The sequence below is a fragment of the Lissotriton vulgaris genome, chromosome 3_1 (assembly GCF_964263255.1).
Source record: "Lissotriton vulgaris chromosome 3_1, aLisVul1.2, whole genome shotgun sequence".
Lineage (NCBI taxonomy): Eukaryota > Metazoa > Chordata > Amphibia > Caudata > Salamandridae > Lissotriton > Lissotriton vulgaris.
In genome coordinates this window covers 921,765,656-921,779,221 of record NC_141689.1, presented here as the reverse complement: position 1 = coordinate 921,779,221, position 13,566 = coordinate 921,765,656, and the positions used below count along the sequence as shown (strand labels likewise).

Here is a 13,566-nt window from a genome sequence, read left to right as displayed (position 1 = left end):
CTAATATGTAAAGCATTTATGCTGTACCAAACCAGTAATAAGGTCAAAATATAAATTAGTAAAATTTCCAAACTGAATTAGACAAATAGAACATATTTTATAAACAAAATGTCATTAACATAATAAAAATCCATTAAGGGGAACTGGAGATATGATTTATTAAATCTTTAAATAGAAATAGAGGCAAAAAGCACAAAGCTCCAATTATACTCACAGTATATCGGGACCTTGGTGCAATTCCAGGCTGACAGCAATGGAGCGCAGGTCAGATACACCAACCTGTTTCATCCTGGTCAAAGATTTTACCTTTACACTTTGTCCTTTAAGTCACAACCACCACATGAGTATGGTTGTATGATAAAGGCAGCATGACTAAACCATTTGTGCCTCTACCACGCAGCTGAACAACGAATGTGTCTTAGCCACACATTCCTTTACCACCCAAGCCTTTACAGTGTAATTTTGTGGTAAAGGCGTGAATGGAAAAGGGGTGTGCGTGACTAAGGTCATGACCCCCTTCACCGCCCTAAGCTTCAAACTCCCTACCTGCCCCCGCCCTGAAGTCCAAATATTCGACTCCCTCCCAATCTCCATGCTGTCATTAACCCTTAACAAACACTTCCCCATACCTCTCCCACCTCCCTGTGCTGTCCCTAAAACTACCCCAACCCCTTCCACTGCCCTTAGGTCTAAAACCCGAACCTCTGTTGTAAAAAACTACTCGACCCCTGATCCCTAAAAACTGCCCTGACTACCCATTCCCCTCCTCCTGCCCTGAGGCCTACAACCCTGTCCCTTAACAAACACTATCCAAACTCCATCCCACCACACACTGTCCATAAAACTACCCCAACCCCTTCCACTTCCCTTAGGCCTATTAGCCTAACCCCTAATAAAAAAACGACCCCGATCCTCACCCAGCACTGAAAACTACCCAACCCTCCTCAGCCCTGTATACTACCCCTGAACCCTCAGTTCTGCAACCCCCACTCATGAAAACTACCCCCACCCCAGAAATCAATGCCCAACCCCCAGTCAAGAAAACTACCCGAACCCCCAGGCCAGAAAACTACACCAAAACCCCCAGTCCACGAACCCCCAGCCTAGAAAACTACCCCTGACCCCCCAGCCCGGAAAACTACTCCTGACCCCAGCCCAGAAAACTACCCTGACACCCCCAGCCCAGAAAACGACCCCACCCAGCCCCACTTACCTCACCACGGCTCTCTTCCTTGCAAGAGCTTCCTACTTCCGTGCCTGCTGCAGCCAGCAGCTACACCACACACTGCATTACCCACACATCTGCGTGATTAAGGCATATGCATGGTTAAGGCAAGCATGGTTATACGTCTCTTAGTGCCAGGATGCCTGTTTGGGTTACAGTGCGCTTTATAAGTAGCGAAAAAATTAGCATTAACATTAACTTTAATACCTGTTTCCCCATGAGTACACTTCTAAAGCCACTCCGCCTGCCCTTAGACACATATAGGCTCACAGGGTGTCCAGCAGAGGCCATCAGAGGGTCCAATACAGTACCAGTTGCCACTGGCATGCTAGTTATTTCCAGGAAAGGCCACCTGTAGCTTGTTCTAGCCCTGTAGCTTGAACAGGAGACCAGCCTTGTGGCCTTTGGAGCCTATTCATTTGTCCTGGCTAGAGGAGACAGCAGATCTAGTCCTTCAAGGCACCAGTCAGGTCTCAGACTGCACGTCCAGTTCTCTTCTGATCTTCTACAAGTCCAGGAAGTGTTCTCAATCGGTGACTGGTGATGTTACAATTATGCCTGCCACTAGCTTGTGGATGGGAATTACTCATGGGCACGCTTTAACCAATAGGGCAAAAGTTACAGGGGCATCCCTATTCACTTTGGGACTTTTTAACCCTTTCAGTGCTGCGAACGTTCGGCGGACGTCGCGTGCACTACCTCGCTAGTGCTGCGCACGTCCGCTGAACGTTCCGATCCAGTTAGCGCAATGGAACGTCCGCAATGGGGCGGAATTTGCGGCGCGCTTAACGGGTTAAGATGAAAAAAGTCTTCAGCAACGTTAAATCTGTGCTTTGAGGTCTAGGGGAGTATGCATGGGGGGTACAATATCCCTAATCTAACAATAAAATCCAGTGTGAAGCAGCCACTGCACCCTGATAGAGAGGTATGGTTGGACAAAAGCAGAGTCCTTCAGCGACCAGACAGTGGATCCACAAGAATTGTCTTGGCATCCTTTAACCTCCTCATTTAAGTGTGATCCATGAGTTATATGTAAACCCATAAATTGACTTCTAGTAAGACAAAAGCAGAGACCTTCAGCAACCAGACAGTAGAACAAGAATTGTCTTGGCATCCTATTCTGTCCCCTTTCATGTGTTCCCCATGTGTTAAATGTGAACCAGCAGACTTGTCAAGCAGGATTTGATATTGAAGTGTAAAAAAATATGCCCACAGCCACACCCTACATATTATGTGGGGTTTAAAGGAGTCCTCTCTTCCCATTCAGGTCAGCCTATTATTTTTTCCTGGAATGCAATTTGCACCAATTCACACATATTCAAGGGAAATTACTAGCTGGTAAAAGCTGAAGCGCAAATGAAAATGAACTTCTAAGAATTTCAGGCAGGGAAAAAGTAACTTTCTAAAAGTTACTTTTTCTCAGTATTTATTATAAATCTGAATCATTGAATTGGATTTTTAAGAACTATTACATTTGTCGTTTAATTATTTGTCTAGCTTGGCCATTCCAAGATATGCATTAGTGTTTTAATCTGTACTCCTCAGTGAAAATACATTTTGAATGCTAGTAACTGTAAGGACATGCTACCATTAGATTTGTACATGTCCTACCTTTAAATACCATGCATCTTGCCTTTTGGACTACAAGACCTACATAAGGTTGACTTATTGATATTTAAAAGGATGGTTTTGACCTATCAAAAGGCAATATTTTGACAGTTTGAACTGCAGTTTTTACACTACTACAGTCAGCTACAATGATAGGCCTGAAGCAATGCTTAGGCTGCCACTCTAGGGGATGACACATTGGCTGCTTCAGTCCACTAGTAACATTTGACTTACAGACCCGAGGTGCTCCTTGTACCATATGCTAGGGCCTATATACGTTGCATATGCTAATTGGGGCTATGCCAATTTGACCATGTTTAAAAAAGAGCACAGGCACTTTGCTGCAGGTTAGCAGGGGTAAAGTGCAAACATTTCCTGAAGCCAGCACAATATATGGTGAAGCAAAAGGTGAAACATCTGGGGTAACCAGGAATAAAAGGCAGCTTTCCTACATGGCCCAACCCTAGTACCAAAATGTATACTGCTGACAGGTTTTGGTCATGAGAAGCATAGATTGAATGCAGTGTCTGGAAGTTGACAAGGCCTTATACCCAGTCGTGTTATCTTTGAAAAAAATAGATTATTGACAAAATATTTCCCCATAGTTCAGCAGCAGATAGAAAGGCATATTATGCTTTCTTAGTCGATTCTAAACAGAAATAATGATTTCTAGTTTCATAACCCTGTTACCTTCAGTGTAGAGGCTTCTCTGTTGTAAACTTAATGAGCCTAGAGATGCTATCTTTGCATGAATATCTTCATTGTTCGGTATGAGCTTCACTCCCTTAGCCATCTATAGTGATGTCATCGATAATGTCAATTGAAAGTTCATTGGCGATGTAGCGCTGCCAAGTTACCTAGGTCCATATGTGATGTGTTGCTCCAGGCCAGGTTTTTTCTTTGAATTCTGAGACGTGTAGTCTTGCGTACGCCATTATAAAACCAGATTACGAGTCACAAATTTTAAATGAAAAAACATGGATTGAAGCTGCATATCAAGCTTGGACCAGAGAAACTTGACAGCTATCGGTATGTTACTGGTCATGTCCTCTCTGGTGCCTTGTGGTCTGTGAAATCAGGGTTGATGTCATGATCAATGGATTGGGTGCCAAGCAAAATGCTGAAATTCCAAGGATTTTAAAATCTTAGGGCCAGATGTTGGTCACCCAATACCGGTCGGTAACGTCCGTAATTACCGAATTTCGGCCGTTACCGACCGGTATTAGGCTACTTAGATGTAGGTGGCCTTAATTGCAGATTTGGTGATTTACCGATTCGGTATTTTAAGGAATCGGTAAATTACTGATTCCTTAAAAAATTCCGAATCGGCAAATTACCGAATTTTGCAACCGATTCGGTAATGTTTACCGATTTTTTTGCTACATAGCATTTACCGATTCTAAAATACCGAATCGGTAAAATTCAGTATTGTAGAGTCGGTAAATGTACTTTACCTACATCTGGCCCTTGGAATCATAACTACATTTTCAAATAATTAGGTTTTAAATAAATAATATTATCTTAGGAGCAATACTAACCATAACAAAGCTTTAATTGCAGATGTATAAAATCCCATATTTCAAAGGTACTTGTGAAATATTGAAATATATTGCACAGGTTTCTATGAAATATGGGTTTGATTACCACAATGACAATCCCAAACCGCCATGCAAAACTTTCCAATAATACAATCTTCATCACATTTTTTTTCATGAAACAATATAAGTCAAATTTACTGTCCTTTTCAGTCAATTGTAGTGAAATTAAATTGCTATCACTAACAAAAAAACATACTTTCTCATTTCAGTGGACAATGCACTAGAGTATGCTCACCAGGGCCTGTTCTACCACCAAGGTCAATGCTGCATTGCATGTTCCAGGATTTTTGTGGAAGAGCCTATTTATGACGAGTTTGTTCGACGGAGCGTTGAAAAAGCAAAGACGCGGGTTCTTGGTGATCCTGTTACTCCCGGAGTAAATCAGGGACCCCAGGTAAATCACTATTGGTTCTCATAGAAAGTAAAGAATATATTATTCGGAAAATTGTTTAACATTACTTATCACCATTTAACATGTCTTTATCAAGTTGGCCAAACCATTCTCTTGAACTATTTAAATACTCTGTGCACCACTCTAGCGTAAGTTTTTATTTGAAAGGAATACTTCGGACTGTAGTTTTGCCTCCATCCACACTCATTGTTGAACCATGCTGTTTAATTAATTAAAAAGGTGTGTCAAAGTCCCAATTTTTAGAATGTACTTTCTTATTTATGCCTGCTACCCATCCTGGGGTATAGGCCATCAACCAGGACTCTCCAGCCATCTCTATTCTTTCAATCTGACTCCAGGTGTAACCCATCTCCTTGCAGTTAGCCTCGGGACCTCAGTGCAAGGTCTTCTTGTCCTTCCTCTTTTCCTTTTTTCTTGAGAGTACCAGGTCAGGGCTTGCTTGGTGGTGTTTAATGCAGGCTTGCCGAGTGTGTGACCTTTCCAGCCCCAGCGTCTTTTCAAGACTTCTTCATGAGTAGGGAGTTGAAAAGTGTACTGCCATAGGTCGCTGTTGATGATGGTGTTTGGAAAGGGTGGGCGGAGCTCGTGGCAGTACATAAAAACTCTGAAGGATTTCTTGTTGCTCCGCGAGCGGGCTGAATTCAGCAAATCATGATGCTTGCGCTGAGGTTTAGCACCGGGAACTTGTTCAGCATTGATTTTACACCACACCATCCACAAGAGGGTGATGCTTCTTTCTGTACTTGAGTAGATTTTCTAATCGAGTGGCAGTTTCTCCTTGCTGGAACTCTGCTATACTCTCAAAGCGTGGAATGGGCAAAACTCCACAGGCGGTGCAGAATTTTCCACCAAATCCTTGTTGTTGCTGATGGTGTTTGGCCAGCATATTTGGAGGATTTTACTCAGACAGGTATTGATGAAGGTCTGGACTTTGTTGGTGGTGGTCACTGAGGTCTGCCAAGTTTCTGCTCCATACAGAAGGACTGATTTTACGTTGGTGTTATAAATCCTGAACTTGATTTGCAGCTTTAGGTCCTTGGAGATGCAGATCTTTAGCTGAATGAAAGCAGCCCTTGCTTTGCCATTTCTTGTCTTGGCATCAGTGTATGCGCTGCCCTGCCTGTCTATGACATTGCCCATGTAGGTGAAGGCCTCTACCTCTTCCAGTGCATTACACGCAACAGTGATTGCAGTTGTGCATTCAGTGCTAACCTTCAGGATCTTGGTTTTTCCCCCTTGGATGTTGAGACTAAGTTGTGCTGATGTGACTGTTCCATTGTCAGTCTTATCTTGCATCTGTAGATGTTTATTGAAGAGGAGGGCTAGACTCTCTACAAAGTCCAGGCCATTGAGCTGCATCCTAGGTGTCCACTGGATCCCATTTCTTCTTCTTGCTGTGGATGTCTTCATGATCCAGTCTATGGCCAACAGGAAGAGAAAATGCAAGAGAAAACAGCCCTGGCGGACTCCAGTCCTCACTTGAAAGGCTTCTATGTGTTCTCCTCAATGGACTATCTTGCAGGTCATTCCCTCATCAAGAGTTCCTGATGATTCTTACAAATTTATCTGACACACCATAGTGATGGAGAGGTTTCCAATGGGTCTCTCTGTCCACTCTGTTGAATGCCTTGTCAAATTCAGTGAAAATGTCATAGAGGGGGTAGTTCCATTCCATTGACTACTCAATGATGTTGTGCAGTGTTGCAATCTGGCCTCTGCAGGATCTCTCTTTGTGGAAGCCAACTTTGCTGGTCTCACAACTGACCATTGACTTGCTCCTTCATTAAGTTCAGGATGACTCTGTTGAACACTTTGCATTGGGTTAATGGAAGATGTATCCCTCTGTAGTTTGCATAGTTACTCAGGTCACTTTTCTTGTGGATCTTGATGGGATATCCCTGCTTATATGCATATTTCTTCCTTGGTTGGTCTGTTGCAGTCAATTGGCAAGCCATTGTCAGCTGGATGTATATCTGGTGCGGACTGCAGCTTGGACTGGTTCAGCAGTTCTTCAAAGTGCTCCATCCATCATCTCTGTTGGCCTTTGTTGCCCATTATTGTCTTCCCAGCGTTGTCATTAACAGGTCTTTTTGGCTTGCTGTATCTGTGGGAGAGTTTCCTTGTCATGTCATAGAGTTTTTAGGTCTCGCCTAGCAGTGTGCATGCGCTGCTTGGAAAAAGACCTTTAGCCATCGATGCAGTTTGTGTAACAAAAACGCGCATGCGTTCCATTGCCTTCAATGGCAATGCGTGCACATTTGGCGATTCCCTTGCGGGAGCGAGCTTTGACACCATATGTTTGTAATTAAATTGAAAACAGATGGTGCTCCTGGCTCGATCCCGCAAGGGAAACTCTGTGTGTGCTCTGGGCCAAACTCCTTCTACCCCTCCCACTTTTAGCGCGAGGCTTGTCAACTATGCAAGCTGCAGCCACAGCTGGTGCAAAAACGTCTATCTTCTTGTTAGCGTCTTTGCATGTGCAGAAGAGTGGCAAAGTCTGGCAGTAGGAGGCATCAATGAAAACCTTTGCACAAATTGCAAAAAAGATTCACAATTAAAGCGGGCAGTTGTTGCCTCAGATGAAAGTGCAAAGTTGTTTTGCGCAGCATCTTTAATCTGGCGCCCTACTCTTTCCTTGATTTAATCAATCTGGCTGACTGGACTACCTTCTTATGGCGCAGTAATCTTTTTTCATTTGCGGTGTCCCTAGTCCATCGCTTCTCTCGTCTGTTGTGAAGCATCGCCACTGACTTGACTTCTTCGTCTGTCGGGAACGCCCTTGTGTGGTGTTGCCTCCAGCTCGGCGACCTCCTAATTCTGGTAAAACGTGACTTTTTAAAATGCAACAATTTTGAATGCATAGCTCCGTCAAAGTCGGCTCAGTGCTCTGGCATTTCTGTAAAAAATAAATAAATAAATACATGTACAAACTTTCTTTAACCCTTTCGCTGCTCATGACGAGCTCAGCTCATCATGAGGCACAGTGGAGCTGTGCTTATGACGAGCTGAGCTCATCATGAACAATGGGGTTCGACGAGGCTCAGCACAGGAGGGGAAAAGCATTAGCAGCCAAGGTGTTAAATTTGTTCTTCTAGTTCTGGATTTTGGATGATAATGCCCTCTTTTTATTTAGGAAGGAAAACTCTCTACCAATGATGTGTGTTCATTAAGGTGGCTAATTCCAGTTATGGTTTTTAGGTCCTGGAATAGACTGAACTGTCACATTTGTTCGAGAATGATGGTTAGTGGTTGTTCTGATACTGTCATTGTCAGTGCTGGCATGAACAATGGGTGGTGCAAGGTGCAATGGACTCCTGACGACGGGTCCTGGCACTTTTTTTGTCCCAGTCGGAGCTGCAGAGAGTAAACTGTGCATATCACAGCAACTGTTTTCCTTCTGTTCTTGGCATTGCTTTGCCTCTACTGAGGCCGGGGGTCACAAAGGAAGTGCCTGTGGTCGTCCGGGGCAAGACAGGGGCCACTGAGGGACTGCACATGTAAAACCTTAGGCACCAAAAGGTTGCTGCCTTTAGTTCTCCAGGAGGCAGACACAAGAGTGGAGTAAGGTTGATCGAGGGTGCAGGCAATCTGTTACGGGCAGGGCCACTTGAATTATGCGGCAGTCGATCACCAAATTATACAGCAGGTTCGACTAAATTATGCAGCAAGAAAAGGCAAACTACAGGGCAAAATGTGGCACTTTTCATGGTATTGCTGCATTATTTTTAAATTTTTTACATATAGTAAAACTGTCTGGGCAAAGTTCATATAATTAGTACCAGTTACACATCCATATGCAAAAATACACAACTGAAAGATGACCAGTTAACCTTTGTAAAGGGCACTCCACTGCACGCAAACAGGTCGCCACAGTTTTTGTCACTTTTGATCTGTTTGAGCTGGAAAATATTTTTTGGGGTTAAAATCTGCAGATTGATGCAGCAGATGATGTATTATGTGGTAAATGCAGCAAACCATACCTATGGTTAAAAAAGCTGCAGCTGCAGAATCGCATATTTTCAATGGCTCTGGGTACGGGCAATGGTTAGAAGAGAAACTGAGGTGTGGGAAGGGAGTGAGAGATTCAGGAAAGGTGTGGTAATGGGTTCAGGATGGTAGAAGGGTAGACAGGATATCATGTGGCTGCAATTAGAGCTGGGATGTAGTAACAAGCATTGGCATAGCCAATAGGTCTCGCCTTTGGGACCTTATAAGTGTTTAGCCAAGCAACACTTTATGTTGTTGCACCAAGGATATTGTGCTGAATAACTAAACACTTATAAGATCCCAAAGGCGAGACCTATTGGCTCTGCCAATGCTTGTTTCACTTGTCTGCTCTTAAGCTTCTCTTTGCTTCCTTGTTTGTTTTGGAATGTATGACGTTACAACACATACATTTACAATGCGTGCCTTTACAAAGCAGTTTTTACATCACAACATCCTTTACAACGCATTCTTTTACATAGCATACCATTACATCGCATTTTCAGAAACTACTTTACCACATATTCCATTACATCGCATTATACCTTTGGAACGCATACTATTACAATGCGTACCATTACATTGCGTTTAAGGTAAGTGTTGGATAGTATAGAGGTAATAATTACTATTCTAACTTCAGTTTGTGCAACAGTAGGGTATGTGTTGGATAGTGTAGGGGTATAAATTACTATTCTAACTCCAGTGAGTGCAACAGTAGGGTAAGTGTTGGAGGATGTATGACATCACAAAGCATGCTTTTACCACGCATGCTTTTACATCACAAGTTTTACAACGCATGCCTTTACAACGCATAGTGTTGAGTGGTGCTGGATAGAGAATAGTTTAATTTACTATTCCAACTCCAGTCCCCGTGGATAGTAGGGAAGGTGTTGGATAGTAAATTAAATCTATTCCCTATCCTAAAGCGCCCCCAGCGCAATGCGTTGTAATGGTTTGCGTTGTAAAAGTTGCAATGTAAAGGCACTGCGTGGTAAAAATTACGTTGTAAAGGATGTTTCCCGTGTTGGATAGTGTAGGGGTAAAAATTACTATTCTAACTCCAGTGAGTGCAACGTTAGGGTAAGAGTCAGATAGTCTAAGGGTACAATGCGTTGTAATAGTCTGAGTTGTAATGACTTGCGATGTAATACCTGCGTTGTAGTGGCATGCATTGTAATGACATGTGTTGTAGTGACATGCAATGTAATGGCTGCATTGTAATGACATGTGATGTAAAGGATGTTATGATGTAATGACTGTTAATGTAAAGGTAGTGTGATGTAATGACTGCGTTGTAAAGGTTGTTTCCCTTGTTTTGGTGTATTCACCTTGAGCTTATGCTTTTTCTGCTCTCATTCAGCTGATGTTGATTGCAGCTTTGTTTTCCTTTCTCTCGTGAATTTTACCAAGAGTCTCCTGGAGATTCATTCTTTATGCTGGTGTTTCTTGGGACCGAGTATCTCCTGGGAGGTTGATTACATTGGTTCTATGATCTTCTCCCACTAAATTTCTACTGGGTCCCTGTTGTCATTTAGTTCTTGTAGGACTTGAAACTTGTTATTGACAGTGACTGAGTATTCACTCCATTTCAGTGTATCTTTGAGGTGGATGGTGTTATATCGCTGGTGTTGGTTTGTCTGTTCCATCCATGCTATCTTCAGCTTTAGCCTGGCCACGATAAGGTGACGGACTGATGCCACTACCGCTCCTCTCATCACTCTAATATCCGGTAGGGACCTCCGGAACTTCTTGGCAATGCAGACATGGTCGAGCTGATTCTCTGTTTTATAGGCTGGTGACACCCATTTTGCCTTGTGTATTCATTTGTGTGGGAATACACTACCGCCTATCACCAGACTGTTCAGGGCACAGAAATCGGCAAGACTTACAACATTCTCGTTCATGTCACCAAGTCTGTGGTTGCCTGTGACTTCTTCATACCTAGTGTTGTTACTTTCATTCTTGACATTGAGGTCCCCTATCAGTATGGTGATGTCTCTCTCAAGGCATTTCTTCAGGATGGACTGGAGGTTGTTGTAAAACTGTTCTTTTTCTCTTATGTGCGGTCATTTGTAGGTGCATTGCATAAAAAGGAATGGCAACCCAATATTCCCTGGCAAGATGGGTATTGACTATGACAAACGGTTAACGGCATACAAGGGAGTCATTTATATATGGTAATTTGAAGGTGATTTACTGGAATTATGTGCCCAAGTAGTTACAGAAGAAACTAAATTATAGAGAGACTAAATGATATTGATAAAGGAATTCATCCTAATGAATAGGCCTACATCAAGTTTTAAATTACAAACAGATATTTGTATTCAATATATATGATTTAGAGGTACAAATCACATAATTACACACAAACATTAAACATGTAAGTCAAGTCTCAACGTCTCAAAAAGTAATAAGACCAAAGATTAATGATTGAAGAGTCCACTCTAGGATGTTATCAGTGTCTTTACACCATAGGACAGTGATACTCAAAGTACACCCCAGGGTCTACATGAGGCCCTCCTGACCTTTACACGAGGCCCCTGGTCTCCAGCAGAAATGGGCTGCTGTTACTCAACTCAGCACAAACATTAAAAAGATGTTCAATGAACGGGCAAGACTTTTTTTTAAAGAAAAATTAAAATTAAAGAAAGAAAGTAGCAAGGGTGCCCTGCACCACTTGACTTTAGGAATACCATAATGTTTTAATACATCTTGCAGGACAAGTTTAAAAATATGACAAAGTCTCTTCAAAAATGTCATGTTTTCAACTTTCACATTGTTCAATTGAACCACTATATATATATATATATATATATATATATATATATATATGCTTTGCTTACCCTACACTCTCCTTGCCACCAATCTCCCTTGACCCTCCCTTGCCCGACCTCCACCTCAGTAGCATCAATGTGACACTCTGTCACATCACGGACCAAACTTTTTGGCCCCTGGGAAAATGTTTGTGAGTACCCATGCCATAAGATCCGGGCAATTAAATTGGTGAATACCCAGAAGATTCTTTTAGAATTTTGGACTAACGTCAATGTTTCGGTCTCTGTTGTGCTAAGTCCACGAGACCATCCTCAGGACCACAATCAATTTGAAATGTAACAATGGCCTCTCATTGATTAAAGAGGAAGCAATGATAGCCCTCATGCAGAAAAAAATAGTCTATGCTATCTACACCCTGAGTTAATTCTGTTGTAATGTTGAAGAGCCACTATACAAAGTTTGGAGAAGCAAATCCTGAATGAATCAGAATGCTTCAGAGTTGTGAACAAGGAGAAGTTTGTCTCCAAAACACATTGGGATTAGTTTTTTCTGCCAATAATGAAAACGTGTTACTCTAAAGGTTTGTGAATGTGTTGTTTTTTATAAAAACAAAATTTGGATCTTTTATATGTTACTCTCAAACCCATATCACGAACCAGCATAGAGAGAGGCCGAGAGGTACAGTAAACATTTGTGGAGAACGACCCCCAGTAGGTAGTTATACTTAGGACGTTAGGACCTACTTTCCATAGGAAAAGCTTTTTTGACTTGACTATATCTTTAGCGTCGTATGATGAATCTTCACAAAATGTTCCCAAAAAGTACCAGGTGATTCTTGTTGCACATGGAAAGTTTTGGGGTAATCATTCAAACAGGGACAAGATAAAGGGTGGGGGGTAAAAATACATGAGTTTCCCATGGTGATTTCCATAGGAATTTTAGACACAAGTACAGCCTGAACACCAAATTTGGCAGGAAGGGGAGTGTTGGTCCAGTAACCCCCTTCTTTTAATATGGTGTAAATCAGTTCAATAGTTTTGTAGCTATTAAAGGAAATTCAAATTTGTATATAGGGAGCGGATCCGCTGAGAATCCGGCACTCCCCATGCTAAAATCTGATTGGCTGCCAACATTTCAAACAAGGAAGTGTTGGCAGCCATCTTTGGACTCAACTTCTGCCCAGTCCCAACAAAAAAACTTTAAGGATACCCTGACCCTCTAGGTCTCTTGGGGGGAGGGGCCCCCAGAGGGACCCCACCAGGAAAAAAAATGTTTTAAAGAAAAAGAATTTCAGCGGGAGCAGTGCTAGAGCCACAACTCCCACCTAAAAATTTAAAAAGAGAAGTGCAGGCTCCTGTGCTTCTCTATTGTTTAGTCTCTGGTCGGGACAGTTCCTGAGGGCATGTGGGCATAAAAGTTATAATGAGATGGGAGGGTTGTGCGGACACCCCTTGCCCTGGGGACCACCATCTCCCTGGGCATATTGATAAAAATGGGGAGGGTCTCACTGTGCCCCAGGGACCGCCACCTCCCCAAGGCTATTGCTAAAATTGATGCAGGGGCCTGTACTGCCTCCCCCGCAGCTCAGGAGACCACCACCTTCCCGTGGATAATACAAAATAAATCTGTGGGGCCTCACGGACCCCCCTATGTCCCGTTGACCACCACCTTCCCGGGGCTACTCTATATGTAATGGGAGGGCCTCATGGACCTTCCCCGGAAACCACCACCTCCCTGGGGTCAAATTCTATTTTAAAATGGGCAGTGGGCACCCAGCTCCCCTCCCAGGCTGTTCCCTGCCCGGGGCCCCGCCACCTCCCTGCATCAGACTCTACTACATCAAAGGAGGTTGGCCGTGCAGCCTCCCTCCTGGAGCCATAGATTGCCCCGGGGACCGTCACTCAACAAATGTCCTGGGGTGCACACCGCCAGGACAGAGCTGTTTGCTGTAGCTTGGTGGGAGA

General features: G+C 43.1%; 1 protein-coding gene across 1 annotated transcript in view; it reads left to right on the top strand.

Moving 5' to 3' along the window:
• ALDH1A1 (aldehyde dehydrogenase 1 family member A1) overlaps positions 1 to 13,566 on the top strand; it is a 271,085-nt gene that overhangs the window by 116,853 nt on the left and 140,666 nt on the right. The window contains exon 9 of the mRNA XM_086961266.1: positions 4,641 to 4,825. Within this exon, the coding sequence (XP_086817392.1) occupies positions 4,641 to 4,825 (185 nt within the window). The remainder of the gene's footprint in view (positions 1 to 4,640; positions 4,826 to 13,566) is intronic.